The 14,676-nt window shown below is 38.2% G+C and overlaps 1 protein-coding gene across 2 annotated transcripts in view; it reads left to right on the forward strand.

Annotated features, from left to right (window-relative positions):
- Positions 1–1,453: 1,453 nt before the first annotated feature.
- GUCY1B1 (guanylate cyclase 1 soluble subunit beta 1) overlaps positions 1,454–14,676 on the forward strand; it is a 48,559-nt gene continuing 35,336 nt past the window's right edge. Inside the window, exons 1-2 of one of the 2 annotated variants that reach the window (XM_015139385.3) lie at positions 1,454–1,974; positions 2,220–2,293. Coding sequence is in view for 1 of the 2 variants with exons in the window: in NM_001266845.1 (NP_001253774.1) it covers positions 1,574–1,576; positions 2,220–2,293 (77 nt within the window). In the remaining variant the exon portion in view is untranslated. 2 annotated transcript variants of the gene reach the window in all.

Here is a 14,676-nt window from a genome sequence, read left to right on the forward strand (position 1 = left end):
TGTGCCTGTGTTATTACACACATAGCACGTTACTGTGCACTACCTCTAAAGAATGGAAAATTATTTCATTCATGTGGTTTTTTTGTAAACCTGACAATACTTCTCTGCATCATCATGTTCTAGTCACCCTCCTGCTTTTTCATGGTTGTTTAATGTGCCATTTTAATGGTTCAAAATTAGTGGTTAATGGTTGTTAAACAATGGTTAATATTTTAATAGTTGTTTAAAACAAGGTGTTAGATTGTACAAAAGGCTGTAATCTATTTACTCATTCCACCATTGATGGAAATTTTAAAAGTAATTTGTTGTTTTGCTTGTTTGCTATATACCGCTATTTCTTCATCAGTTTCCTTCATCATAGCTCTCCGGGTTCTGATGTCAGCACAATCTTATTGTTCTGACATTTTTCTCTAACCATATTGAGACTGTTCTCACAACAAACTATTCTCATCTTAGAATACATCTGGCTTCTCAGGTCCAGTTTAGACTGATGACCTCACTTCTGACCTTGCCCTAAAAGTCAACTGGAATCTATATACCTCACGTACAAATAGCTTTAATAAGCTGCCACTTCCTGTTCCTCTAATCTTCTCTCTATGGCAGGACTCAGAGCGTTAACTAACCTAAGGGCCTGGTGGAACGTAAGCTGCAGGTAGAGTAGGTAAAGTCTGTGAATTTTGTACTGGTCCCTTTCCAGTTCCTCTGTTGCTGAGAAACAGCAACAGAGGCCCGCTCTAGAGTATTACAAACTCCCCGGAATTATGGCTCCCGGACATGGTGTAGGGAAAGGTGTGCCATTGGGATCAAGCCTAGAACATCGCTGGATCTTGTACAGTTTAGTAAAGGGCAGGACTAGATTTAACATGATGCCCACCAAACTACACTACTGAAAATTTTTGGTGGTCCACTCAACTAGTCTCACTGACTAGAAGTAAAAATGTGTTTTTCTCAATATTACTAGCTTTAAATTTGCTATAAACTGTTGTGGGACCAAGTCACAGAGGAAATGTTTATCCGCAAGGCAAAGATAAGCATGAGGATATCAACAACGGAGGATATTCCTTTTAAGGTCTGTCCATTGCAAAGTACACGCATACACGCTCACACAATAAACATGCCCGGCCCCTTTTGCTTGTGTTAACCACTGAGGGCAGATCTCTGAATAATAATACATTTAGTAGGTCCACAAGAGCTGCATTTCCTGCGCTCCAGAATTCATGCAAGGAGCACTGCTGGGGCTTCTCCACTGTCATTGTTACGGCCTCAAATGAAGGCCTTGTCACCAGGCGGGGGCGGGAAGGCACTGTAGCGCAGCAGCATTGAGAGCATCCGAATTCCCTCCTCTGTCCCTTATTGGTTGAAGAACGGGGGGGCACCGACCAGCCCCCTGCGGCTCGACTCGCCATTGGCCGGGGAGAGGTGGCAATCAGGGCGGGCCGACGCGGCTGTGCTTGCCCCAGCTCGATGCTGCCTCCCCGGCCCGGTTGCGCTGTAGCAGCTGCCGCCGCTGCCTGGGTCCCTTCGGCCGTGCCTCTGCTTGGGGGCTGCCTCCCCGGCTCCCGGTGCAGACACCATGGTAAGTGCTCTCAGCCGGGTGCGGCCGGAACCTCACCCCTCCTCGTCCGGCCTGGCAGCTAGGGAACTGACCGCGCAGCCGGAGCTTGGCTCGGGGGCCCTGGCAGCTCACCGCTGGCAGCGGGAGCAGCCTCACTCCTTGCCCGCACCCAGGCAGGGGAGGTGGGAACGCCGCGAGTCGTGGCGGGGGCGATCGGTGCCTTTGCTTCCCAGGCGGGTTCGCCGCTCCACACCGCAGCTTCCTGAGCTCGGGAAGGGGAGGTGCGACGGAGGCGTGGGGTCTTCCCGGCTCTCGCCGGCCCCACCACTGTGGGAGGCTGAGCGCAGGCGGCAGGGAAGGCTCCGGGTTCGCGTCCCCGCGCTGCCCCCGATGCCCAGCCTCTCCCGGAGCGGTGACAGGTGAGGAGGGTGGGAAGATAGCGTGGGGGTGGGGCGGATGGTGACGGGGAGAATCCACCAGGGATTGCGGGGTTGCGCCCCCACAATCCAACCCCTTCGGTACATAGTACCCCTAAGGGAGAGGAGTCAGGGGCGGGGTGAAAGGTTAAGCCAACGCCTTGGGAGCAGAGGCAGCAGCCTCGCCCCCAAGCCGCTTCTCAGCTACATTGGGTCCCTGACGCTCAAGTCTCTCCCTGTCCCCGCAGTACGGATTTGTGAATCACGCCCTGGAGCTGCTGGTGATCCGCAATTACGGCCCCGAGGTGTGGGAAGACATCAAGTAAGTGGCCGGTTCCCCTGGCTGTGGCCCAGGTCGGCGCCCAGTGTGGGAGGCCCCCCGCCCTTCGCCTGGTCCTCAGCCGGCTGGCCGGGTCGCGGGCGCGCATCCTTGGAGGTGCCTCCCCGCGTCGCTCCCCGCTGCAGCTGCGCTCCCACGCTCTGGGACTGGAACCAGGAGGGGAGGGGCGGCTGGGGCGGGGCTGCGAGGGCGAGAACCGCGGAAAGGAGCCCCTAGGGGTCACCACGGCTTCCCAACCCGGCCTGAGCGTGGGAACGCGCTGCCGGCGCTCCCAGACTCAGCGGGCCGGGCAGCTCCCACGCGGACAGAGCCCCGGGGGAGCACACGGGCCTCCGAGAGGTTCCTGCGCCCGGAGGCCTTAGAAACAAATGGAAGACTTCGGCTTCTTTATGATTTACACACCTGGCATAAATTAGGCCTTTTTGGTATGCTAAAACACGCAGGAGATTATTTCTTGGGCAACAGTGAATTAAGCGCATTTATTCATTTTTAAATTAAGTGAAAATTGGAAGTTTTTCATTTTCCCCAAATCCCACTGCCCGCCCCCTCCCCCCCCCGCCCGCCTTTTTTTTTTTCTACTGTGTTGAAGACTTACAGTTCTAGGAGGCATTCTAATTTTAGTCCTGGAGCTTTGAGCCCAGTACTGGGGGTATGAATGGAAATACCACACCCACCTGAGGGTTTAAACCTGTTGGAATGACTCACGGGTCAGCATGTCTGCAGGCAGGTTGACTATTTCACTCTAATAAAGTTCTCTCTCCTTTTCCTTCTCACTCTCATAAAATTTGCATGTAACTTACGGAATAGCCGACCACCACCAACTAGCTACTCCAAAACCATATTTATGGGTTTTCATATTAGCACAACAGTCAGACTATCTTTGCAACAAAGTTAGAAGGAAGGGTTACCTGGGTGGGTAGATGGGAATACACTGTTATTATTGACTCTGATTTCCTGTACTTACTGATTTCATTTTGTTGTCTCAGGTAGGTGAGGCTTCCATGCTCTTTTTCCCTAAGCATATTACAATTATTAGCAATCAATTCTAATAGGCCTTATTATGCAGTTACATGATGGTGATTTCTCATAACTACCTGTTTCCATAGAAATGACCAGGGTTATATATTAAGCACTAAAATTTAACTTTTCTTTCCCCAGGATCTGTATCACTGAGCATTTCTTTCATGTTTCAGAAACCATTTGTGTTATCCACAGGGCATATTATCTACATATTATAAACAGAAGCAGAGATTTGGCAATTATGTGGTCGAATCCAATGAGAACATAGGCACCAAGAGTTACTTTGGGATTTGAATTTTCTGGCCATCTTAATACCATTATAATTTTTATTTTGTTTAGTAGACAGATATTGAGAAGGCAGACATCAAAAAAAGATTGTTAACAGTATAACTTAACTACCGAATTATTTTTAAGCCACTTCCTTTGTACATTTATAAATGCTATATATATATATATCCTCCATATGATGCTTTTGCATCTGTAAGATAGAAATTCCCAAATGTGCTGGTAGATATGCTATGACAATGAATATGCTTAGAATTTTTAGAGCAGAATAAAAGATGGCTATTATGATTAAACAGTCATTATGTAATTTAACCAGATTTAGATTGTATATCCTAGCCATTATCAGTTTAGATCACTGTTAAATACAGAGATGAAAAATAATACTTTATAGGGAAATGTATCAGACATTTTAAAAAGTTAAAATTATCAAGAGATTTGTTTATATTGCTCATATTTTCCCAGAGAAAGTCCAAATATGTAAAGATTCAATTGCTGATAATTTAGCTCTGCAAAATCAAGCTGGGAATATTGTTCCATTCTACTTAAAAAAATTATTTATTAACTTACTAATTTATCTTTAAGTAGCTTCCAACAGTATTCATAATTTGTCTAAATAATAAAAATTCCAATCATCCACAACATAATTTTTCTGGTAAAAATGAAACAAGTTATATGGGTCTCTTCTTATAAAATTGCCTCAAGGTTATGCCCCTGCAAGGGAAAAACTGTTAGTCACACTGGAGTTGGTAATCCAGGTGTTAGTGTTGATTCTTTATTTGTCTAAGCATCTTTGGGTGGACCCCAGCTGGTCTTGGATGTGGTTTAGTGTCTGGGCTAGAGAACATGGTTGAACTCTCTGCACTGAGGGGATTAAAGCTGCCCCTTGGTTTCCAATCCAATACCCCTGAGTAATTACTAAATGCTTCCTGGAAGAGCATTTGCTTTCCACAGAAAAGAATCTTGCTGCCTGGGGAGAGGGGAGGAGAACCTGGAGGAGTGTAATTGAAGAATTCTCCTTGGGTGATTCTGGTTCCCCCTCCCCCCCCTACCCTCTGCTTCAGGGACTATTACAGCAGTCATTGGTCCAAGATGCTTTCAGTTTTAACTTTTTATAAGCAATTGAATATAGGAGGAAAAAAAAAATGTTTTTGTCTCAGTAAGTACCAAACTCTTATTTTTTCTTTTGGTCTTTGAGAAGCTATCTAAAATGATGTTTATACAAATTTACATAATACTTTTTTGCTTCACTAGGAAATGGCCATCCATCCTTCATGAGAAAGGATGGAAAAAGATGCCAAACATTTAATGACAAATAAAACCCCAAGTAACAGATTCCAGACAGCAGACAGAAAATTCTAAGTGGATAAGGGCCAAAAATGCTTCATTGTAAACTCAGTATCCACTTACACTCTTACCAACAATATAACCATTTCACAAAAGTTTTAAATTCCTCTTAAGAAGAAGAAAAATTGTCTAGACCAAGGGCCAGCAAACTTTCTCTTAAAGGGCCAGATAGTAAATGTTTTAAGTGTTGCAGGCCAAGGTAAAATTGAGGGTATTATGTAGGAATCAATATAACTATTAAAATGTAACCACTTAAAAATATTAAAACCATTGTGAGCTCTTGGAGCAGGAGGAAAACGCAAACAACCAACCAAAGCAGACAAAGTGGGCTACATGTGATCCATGGGCTATAGTTTGCAGACCTCTGATTTAGACCATAAGAAATGTGAAAAAGCAAGAGACCTCTGAATCTATTTCAAAGTTTGTTTTGTTGATTTCCTTTCAATATTCAGACAGTCCTTTTAAGAGGCTATGGTTTCTAAGTAATGACAAAAATAAATTATCAGGGTAGAAAATAAATAAAGTTAGGAGTGATATACCCTAGAAAAACACCTGAATACTTGATTTCCCATCTCTGTTATCCTTCCATCAGCTCTGACTAAACTCATCATTGCGTCAAATTACTGGGTTTAATTTTAGATTTTGTTTCTTCTTTCTTTCCTTCTTTTTTTCTGGGTGGCAGCAGAGAAGATCAGTAAGAGACAGGTCTTGCTATGTGCCCAAGCTGGTCTCAAACTCCTGTCATCAAGTGATCCTCTGGACTTGGTCTCCTAAAGTATTGGATTATATGCACCACCTCGCCCAGCCCAATTTTAGATTTTCTAACCTCACTGAAACATACAAATTATGAAGATAGATCCAAAACAGTGAAAAATCCCAAATGATTAAAAGTCTGTAAAAAAAAAGTATGCTGTCCTGGCTTAATCAGATTCAATGTTTATCTTTAATGAGCATAGTCAGCGTTTTAGGCACTGAGGATAGAAAAGCAATGATGTAATCCCTACCTTCAAAAAAAATTCTAGAGATTTCATGATATTTTAGTCTTATTATTTGTTTTTATTTTCCTGCCTGTAACTCAAATATAGGAACCTTTTGTCTGTTGGATAGCATATGCTTCCAGTTTTGAAATTAATGTGTCTTTTTAAATTTGCTAATCACAAATTAATCATTATGGTTCAAATAAGGAAACGCTTTGCTATAAACTAGTTATGGGACTTTCCAAGTTGCCTAAACTTTCCAAGCCTCCACTGCATAAAGGAAAAAAAAATACTTTTTAGAGTTGATGTAATGTATTGAATAATGTCTGCAAAATGCTTAACATAGTTCTTGACAATATCTTAATAAATGATGATTATTTTTTATTTTACTCTAGAATCAGAGTTTTTAAACTTTCCACTTCCCCAATTTACTTGAAAGATATTAAGCCCTCCTTTAAAAAATATTATTGCAGTCTATATTCTATCAGTCTAAATTTTTTTTAGCACTCTCGGATAAGTAATCGTTATCATCATCATCATTTTTCATTATTTTGTTTTGAAATTCAACATATGCTCTTAATATCCATTGTATCAAAGCAAATTAAAACAAACAAAAGAGCACATCACCATGTTTTGCCATGTTTATTCAGATTTTCTTATTTATGAAGGTGTGATTTAAACTTATATACCTTTCTGTAGACCTGCTTAAGTAGGAATAAGCCTATGTATGTTTTAAAGTAGTAAGTGTACTTTATATTATAAAGCAATTTCAAATTTCCAAAGTTTTGTTCTCTTTATAATTTTGATTGACTGCTACAACATCCATTTGAAAGAGGAAAGGACTTTATGGCTCAATTTTTTTTAAATAACAAAGTTGATTTTCCAAGAGGTTAATTCCCATATGTAATTACTTCCTGTCCCAGAGAATTATATATGGGAAGCTGAAAAGTCAGAACTTCAGCCCTTGTTGTTCTGGTGCCAGGTTTAATGCTTCTTTTAAGATACAATTGTGAAATAGGAACTAATGTAGTATACATACAAAAATGAAACCACATTTATTTTCTTACCCAGAAACTTCCTCAGTACAAATAAACACATTAATATACAGACTAAGGAAATCAGTAAACCAGATCATTGTTAGGATCAGGATCCTTTTCTGTAGAAGGATCTGCCAGTTAACCTGAAATACAGAGGAAAGCATTGCATTGTATTGTATGTTGGCTGACAAGCTCAGTAATGTTTGAAGTTATCTTTTGTGACTGGAACTGGATGCCCATGTGTATACTCCATCACATACCTGCTAGTGAGCTCTTTGCACAGGACTCTTCCAGAACCTGGACCATGTCTGGGAGCAGCATGGCAGGCACCTAGGTGATAAGGCGGGTCATCACTTGATCTCAGGGGGTTTGTGGGTGTTTCTTTTGAGTTTTATTTTGGTTCTGATGATCTGAGGTATTCCCCAGAAGTCAAACTGGGTCTTGGAGTCTTTATTTTCCTTGCATTCTGCAATTTTAGAGAATTGAAAAAAATCAGAGGAGCACATCATTTAATGTAGTGTGTCAGAAGGATCTTTGCACATTACAGTGAACATCAGAAATCAGAAAATCTGTATTCTCACTCTTAATATACCCAGATGTAGTTTTGGCAAACATTTACTAAGCATTGTTATGATTTGCAAGAACAATGTCCTTTCTACTTTCTTGCCTTTCTCCAGAATAAGGGCCTCTAGCAAATGTTTCTCTTTAATGTGTTGGAAAACTATAGTTATGGGTTGATGCTGTGCAGACATCAACAGGAAAACACACTTAAGGAAATGAATGCTATAAAGAAATCTAACTGGCTAGATCCAAGGGTAACAGCTCAGCAGACGTGAGTACTTGCAGGTTTTTTATTCTCTCCTTTGCCTCCTTGTTCGTTAAAAAGGAAATGATGGGAGGAAAAAAAAATCTTTATTGTTTGTGTCTAGCAAAATGAAGCATCTTTTTCTGTGTCAAACTATATCAAAAAATAGTGAAGTTAAAGTTGTTTTTATTCCAGCTAAAAGTAGACATTCTGAAGTATTTATTGGACCTCCTTGTTACCGTGGCTTTGGTTCTGTTGCTTATTCTGGTCTACTTCCCCTTCATTGTTGAATCATGAATTATGAAATTGTTAACTTTATTGAAATTCTTTGTGGTCAATCTTCAGATAACCCAAACATGGAAACCTTTCACTCAACTTGTCCTACATACCCTTAGCATTCCGGCCCCATTGGCCTGTTTTTACTTTCTCAGCCACACTGAGCCTTAAATGTGTCCGTTTAACACCTGTGCTTGGTATGGTCTCCTTTTCTTCACCCTCCCCAACCCTCCTGTAAATGTAAACACCTCTCAGCTTTGAGATGTCAAAACAAATGTCACTTCTTAAGGGAACCTTCTCTCACATCCAAACTTTTCCTTTTCCGTCACAGTGATATAATCCAAGAGTTTGTACTTAAGTATTTGTACTGCTGATTAATGTCTATCCTCCATGACTCTAGCCTCCATAACTCTTTCTAGAGTGCTCTCTCTCTCCCTCTCTCTGTATATTCAATAAAATATCAGGCTCTCTTTCTGTAATAAAAATATGGATGTTTATATGTGAATGATGTATCTTTCACATTTTTCATTTCCAAAGAATAGAGCACATACCTATTTTTATCAAAGATTTTTTTCTGCAACCAGAATTTATGTCAGCATGGTGACATCTTCAACTACTATTTAAATAAAAGCTGTTTTCAAATAGACATTTCTTTTTCTCCTAGATTTATTGAGATATAATTGACAAATAAAAGTTGTATATATTTAAGGTGCACTTCATGTTTTGATGTACATATACATTGTGAAATAATCACTGTAATCAAGCAAATTGCCATATTCATCACCTCACATAGGTACCCTCTTTTTTTGTAGTGAGAGCGCTTAAGGCCTACCCTCTTAACACATTTCAAGTATTCATTATAATATTGCTAACTGTAATTGTTCATTGTAATTGTTAATAGTGACATTGCTGTGCAAAATAAACATTTCTTATATCAGCAAAGGCAGAAGGTGCAGAAATGTAGCAATACATAACAGCACTTCCTTTTGGAACGGTCAGAGTTCCTTTATGTTTTCTCATGTCATATGTGGATATATTGGAAGGACTAAGAACTTTATTGTTAGAATGACGATTTCATACGTCAAAAGACAATTGCTAGATTGAATTCAGGACATGACTAAATCCTTTAGCAAGTGCCTAAAAGGCAGGGATGTGTGGTGCTGTTTAAAGTCAGTGTCATAGACCATAGCTCAATGTTTAGAATAATGAAATTAAATTTGAAAACCAGATGGGCTCTCACCACGTCATGCTATTTTGAATGTAATATGTCACGTATATTAAACACATACCATATGGTTCTGCAGTCACAGTCCTACATGCTTGATACTCATTATCTCAGTTAATCCTCATTACCATCACAGAAAATAGATTCCTTCATTATCCTCATTTTGCAAATAAGAGAATAGAGGCTTAAAAAAAAGCTTGCCTCAAACACTCAGATATTAATTATTAGAGCTGGGATTTGAACACAGATAAAGTCATAATTATCATGTTATATGTTTTCTTCCAAAGAGAAAGACCTATAGACAACCAATTTAGCAAGGACATGGGCAATGTTTCTGTGTATTAGTGCTACCTGCTGATTTTTCTTTTTTCTTGGAATGTTCAAGCATGCGTACAGGAGATTTCTGACAATAATATTTTTAAAGGTGAATTGACATAAAGCATACACACAAGTGTCTAAGTAAATTCATTTGTCTGTTAAAGCTGCTGACAATGGCTCAGCAGCTCAAACGAAGGTTTGTAAGTTTTGTGGATATGTTTTCAAAATTGGAGAAATTACCATTAAGGGTCTCTTGTGTCAGGCTGGTCACAGAAAGAAACTTGCAATTATGTATCAAGACTGTTGTTGCTTCCCCTAAAACTAAGGTATGGGTGTTACTCATGAGAGCATTTATTGTTACTGTTTACAGTGCTTGGATGAGTGAACACATTGACATGAAAGGACTGACCTTTACCAACTAAAAGGGGGTTCAGGCATGAAGCCGTTACTGGATTTAAAGGGCCTGTCTCTCCACTTGAAAGCTCCCTCAAACTAGAGTCTCTCCTCTGGGGTTCAGGCTTACTGAGAATCATTAGATTAGGCTATCGAAAACTCAGAGGCTATTCATGCTTCACAGCCACTTATAAAAAAAGAATATAAAGTTTTACTTTTTTAGATGTTATATATAGTTCCTATCCACAGTTTATAGTGGGGGATTTTAGTTTTAATAATGGTTGGGGACAATGCAACATTATGGTACCATTTCAGCTCACATCAATGGACCGTTCTAGGATTTATTATCAAGACGACATCTACATACTGCTTTTTGATACAGCATGTGTTCTGATAGTGTTGTTTACGGGATCAATAGCGTCTTGGAGCTGTCATTGGTCAGTTTGATCGTTTGATCCTGATTGACCTTTTCTGCCCAAGAGCAGACCTTATGTTGAGATTATGTTTTCAACATGCCTGTGTTCAGGCTCTCCCATTTCAAAATACTCCACGGAAAACTTCTTTAACTGAAATATAGCAGTCTTATCATATTCTTAACTTACTCTAAAAATGTACAGTAGCAGAAGCTCAACGCCAGAATATGAATTCAGTTTCTCTGTGTTCACATATTGTAGTTAAGGAATATCGCCTTGTATGTGAAATTATAAGAAATGTTACCTGGACATTTTGGACAAATTGTATACCTAGTTTTAAAAAATAAATTTAAAAAGATTCTTAATTTTGAAAGCAAATGATGGACTTTTGTCAATAATGTTTGACTGCTTGTTTTTTTTGTTTTGTTTTGTTTTGTTTTTTTGTAGAGAGCTTAGAAATATATGGGGAAATCGATTTAATTCATTCATTCACTAATTTTTAAACATGTATACCTGTATTAAGCACATGCGCAGTTCCAGGCACCTGGGTTAGGCACCAGTAATTACATTAAAAAAAAAAAAAATCCCAACTTACCAAACACCCCCACTATAAAAATACCAACTACCTTTTTGTGGAAAGGTAATTAGTATAAATAAAGGATCTGCTTAAATTCCAGCAAATAAGAGTAAGTGGGAAGTTGACTGCTATTGGGAAACTATTTCACTTATACGCATTCAACTTCTAAACAGTTATTGTGGCTAGAAATACCAAGAATGTGATTATTTCTGATTTTGCTCCCAGGTGAGAATTTGATCTTTATTTTTAAAGCTCTTAGGGGAGACAAAGCTTGTTTTATCTTGGCTATTTTAGTTAGTAAATTCTATCAGCGAATCTGCATACTAAGTGCACATATTTAGTTTAATCGTTTGATTCTGAATAAAAATGACTAAGATTTTGTTGTCATTCCTCCCTTCTCTTCTTCCACTTGCCATTTCCTCTTTCTCCTTTTTCCCTTTCTTCATCTTCTCCAATATACCAGTTAGAGGAAGTATCAGGCATTAAGTGTGCGAGAAGTACTATCCTGAGGTTTTTGCATGGATTAATTCTGCTAACCAACACAATGACCGGAGGTAACTGCTGCTGTTAGCCTGTTTTACAGATGAGGAAATGAAACACCAAGAGGTGAATCTGCCCAAACTGCACATGGGATTGGCTTAGTTGTTTATTTTCCATACTGTGTGAGGAAAGACTATGACTTATGACATAGATGAAATCAAGGGAGTTTCTCTTTATCTAGGTTTGCCAATGTTAGCCAATGAAAGTGTTTTTAAACTTCAACCTCTCTAAATATTTATTATTGTCTGCTGATCTCTTTCATTGAGTAATCCACTGAATAGAAAATTTTAATGCTTAAACCAAGCAGAGTCATTGGGTATGTAAATACGGCAAGTCATAGTATTTGAAAATAGTGAAAGACTATGTTCACTTGGGATTCGGTAGGGCTTTTAAAAATAAAAATAATAATAGTAAGCAACAACAGAATGTAACACAAACTAGGATGCATGAGGATTGTAGTGCTGTTGGTTATTATTTGATAGATGAGCACTCTTGAACACAGTTTAATCCAATTTACTTATAGTTTATATGATATTTTTTGTCATCTAAGAAGCATTGAAAAAAATGACAGTGTGTCCAAAATTTTCAGGAAAATCTTAAACTGTGGTTCTCAGGGAAACCTGTGGGTTTTCTCACATGTAAAATCAGTATAATTTAAATAATAAGGAAATTGCATAATTGACCTGTGATGTAATTATATAATTACACAATAATAATGTAACAATGTATATATAATGCAACAATTTAAACAAAACTGGAGCTCAAAAAATAATTCTGAAAGAATGATTGAGTCTAGAAAATTTGGTTAATGTACTTGGCTGAATTTGGATGATTTAAGTCCATATAAATTCTACTTATCACAAAAATAAATTTTAAATTATTAGAAGTGCTATTCTTGCCTTTGCTTTTGAGGAAAGAACTTAAAAGTTATGGGATAGCAAAGTGGGGGATGGAGAATAATGAGGTAATATTACTTGAATTATGTAAATTGTTTATGTAATCTACATATTAGCTTACTTCCTGACTTTTCTTACTTTTACTGGTTGCCCTCTGTGACTTTAGGTAGCAGATGGAAAAACAGCTCTAAAGCTAAGGAGAGAAAGAAGTGTGCAATGTGGAAAGGGAAGCCATTAAACCTTTCCTCAAAGAACAGTGACAGCTATATTTTGCAGAGTTCTGGGAAATGGTTATTATCATATCTCAGTGCTTTCTGGAGGCTAAAACATTTGACAGCATGAAGTCTGTTTATATATAAATTTACCTAAAAGTTAAAAGAAAAGTTGTGTTGATAATTGAGAGACAACAGAGAAGGCTTTGTTGATTCAAAATTTCTACTAGCTTCCACGGCCATATTGTCTGAAATTAATTCTCTTAGTTATTATTCCTTTTCCACTAAGTTCTCCATCTCAGTTTAGTGTATTAAACTACTTCAAACTAAAGAGTTTGTGATACCTCCAATTAACTTTTGCAATATTTCCAATTAACTTTTCCCCTGAAAGGAAAGAAGATGAAGAATAGGCTAGAGAAGGAAAGGAAGTGGCCCCAGAAAGGTTAGGTGTAAGGTGGTAAGGACGGAGGTTTCCTGTTCAAGTCCTTGCTCAGATGTCGCTGTCCCCATGAAGCCTACCATGAGTATGTATGTATATTATCCTCATATGTATATTGCATCCAGCCCCTTCCACTTACATTTCCACTATCATGTCTTTATCCTGAGCTACCTCTTCCTATAGCATCTTATATCATATTATAAGATATTTGATATAAGATAATATGATATTCCTATAACATATTATATCATTTTGTTATACATCATGTTTATTGCTTATTACTTGTATCTGCCAGCTAAAATATAAGCTTTATAAGGGCAGGGATGTTTATCTCTTTTGTTGTTGATATATTAAAAGTGCTTAGAAAAGTGCTGGGAGATAATAGGCATCCAAATATTTGTGGTAAAGCTCTTCCACCAGAAAAATAGGAAAAGAAAAAGGGTAGCCCCACATTCCCAAAGATGTAAATAGAGTCCTAAGTACTTTGAATAATTCAAAGGAATTCAGAGTTAAATTTTTAAAAGAAGATTATTATTTCCTTCCGTGTACTACTGTTTAATTTCTATTTCAGTCCCTACCAGGGAGCATTGACACTGGTCATTTCAGGAAGTAAAACTTCGACAATAAGGGAGCTTATTTTAATAAAGAGAGAGAAAGGAAAGGAGGAATGCATTGACCCATGGTTAGGGGATTTCTGAGGAAATGGCTGTTCCCCTATTTTACACAGAGGGACTGTGGATTCTGCTTGTACCTTGTTTATTTATGTTACTAGAGATTGGTGAGTTTTTCAAATAAACTGCATTTATTACAGAAATATAGGTGATTTGACTTATTCCAATTGGAAGAAACAGAATGGTGAAAACATGAATAAATTTCTACTTTATTGTATCTTTGATTAGAATGTTCTGTCAGAGTCTCCAAAATTTTAATCTATAGATCAGTGTTGTTTCATAATAAAATGTTAATAGCAAAATGACAAAACATAGGGTATCCATATCCTTTAAACCATTAGTCCCATTCCTAGGAATTTGTTCTATTTGTACGTAGAAGTATAATAAGCGACAAAGACACTCGTCACTTTTTTTATACTTGTGGAAAAAATAAAAGTATCTAACTACCTACCAAGACTTCAATATGTCTACAATGCAATTTTATGCAGCCATGGTATAGAAGTATAATTATGATATGAAAAGACATCCATCAAATATGCACTCAAATGAGGAGGTTTTAAAGCAGTATGTTCTATATATAAGTATATTAAAGCATGAACAACTTGAAAATTATACTAGCAGTGATTATCTCAGTATAGTGGAGGCTTATTTTCTTTTTTAGTTTTTCCTTTCCTGTACTTTATATATATTTTTACAATTAGAAATTAGAATGCAGAAAATATACAGTAGCGTTTATCAGAGGATAAGAAAATGTTTGTTTATTACATTTTCATATTTTTTGATATCTCACTGACTTTTGGTATTAAAAAGACTTGAGGTCTTTGAAGAGTTGTGTCGCTCTTGTTTAACAGCTGTTTATGTTTGGAAAAAGGGAGAAGAATTTCATATTTTATGTACAGTGCTATAATTGTTTGAGTAGACATGGGGAGCACTATAC

This window comes from Macaca mulatta, chromosome 5 (genome assembly GCF_049350105.2).
Source record: "Macaca mulatta isolate MMU2019108-1 chromosome 5, T2T-MMU8v2.0, whole genome shotgun sequence".
NCBI lineage: Eukaryota > Metazoa > Chordata > Mammalia > Primates > Cercopithecidae > Macaca > Macaca mulatta.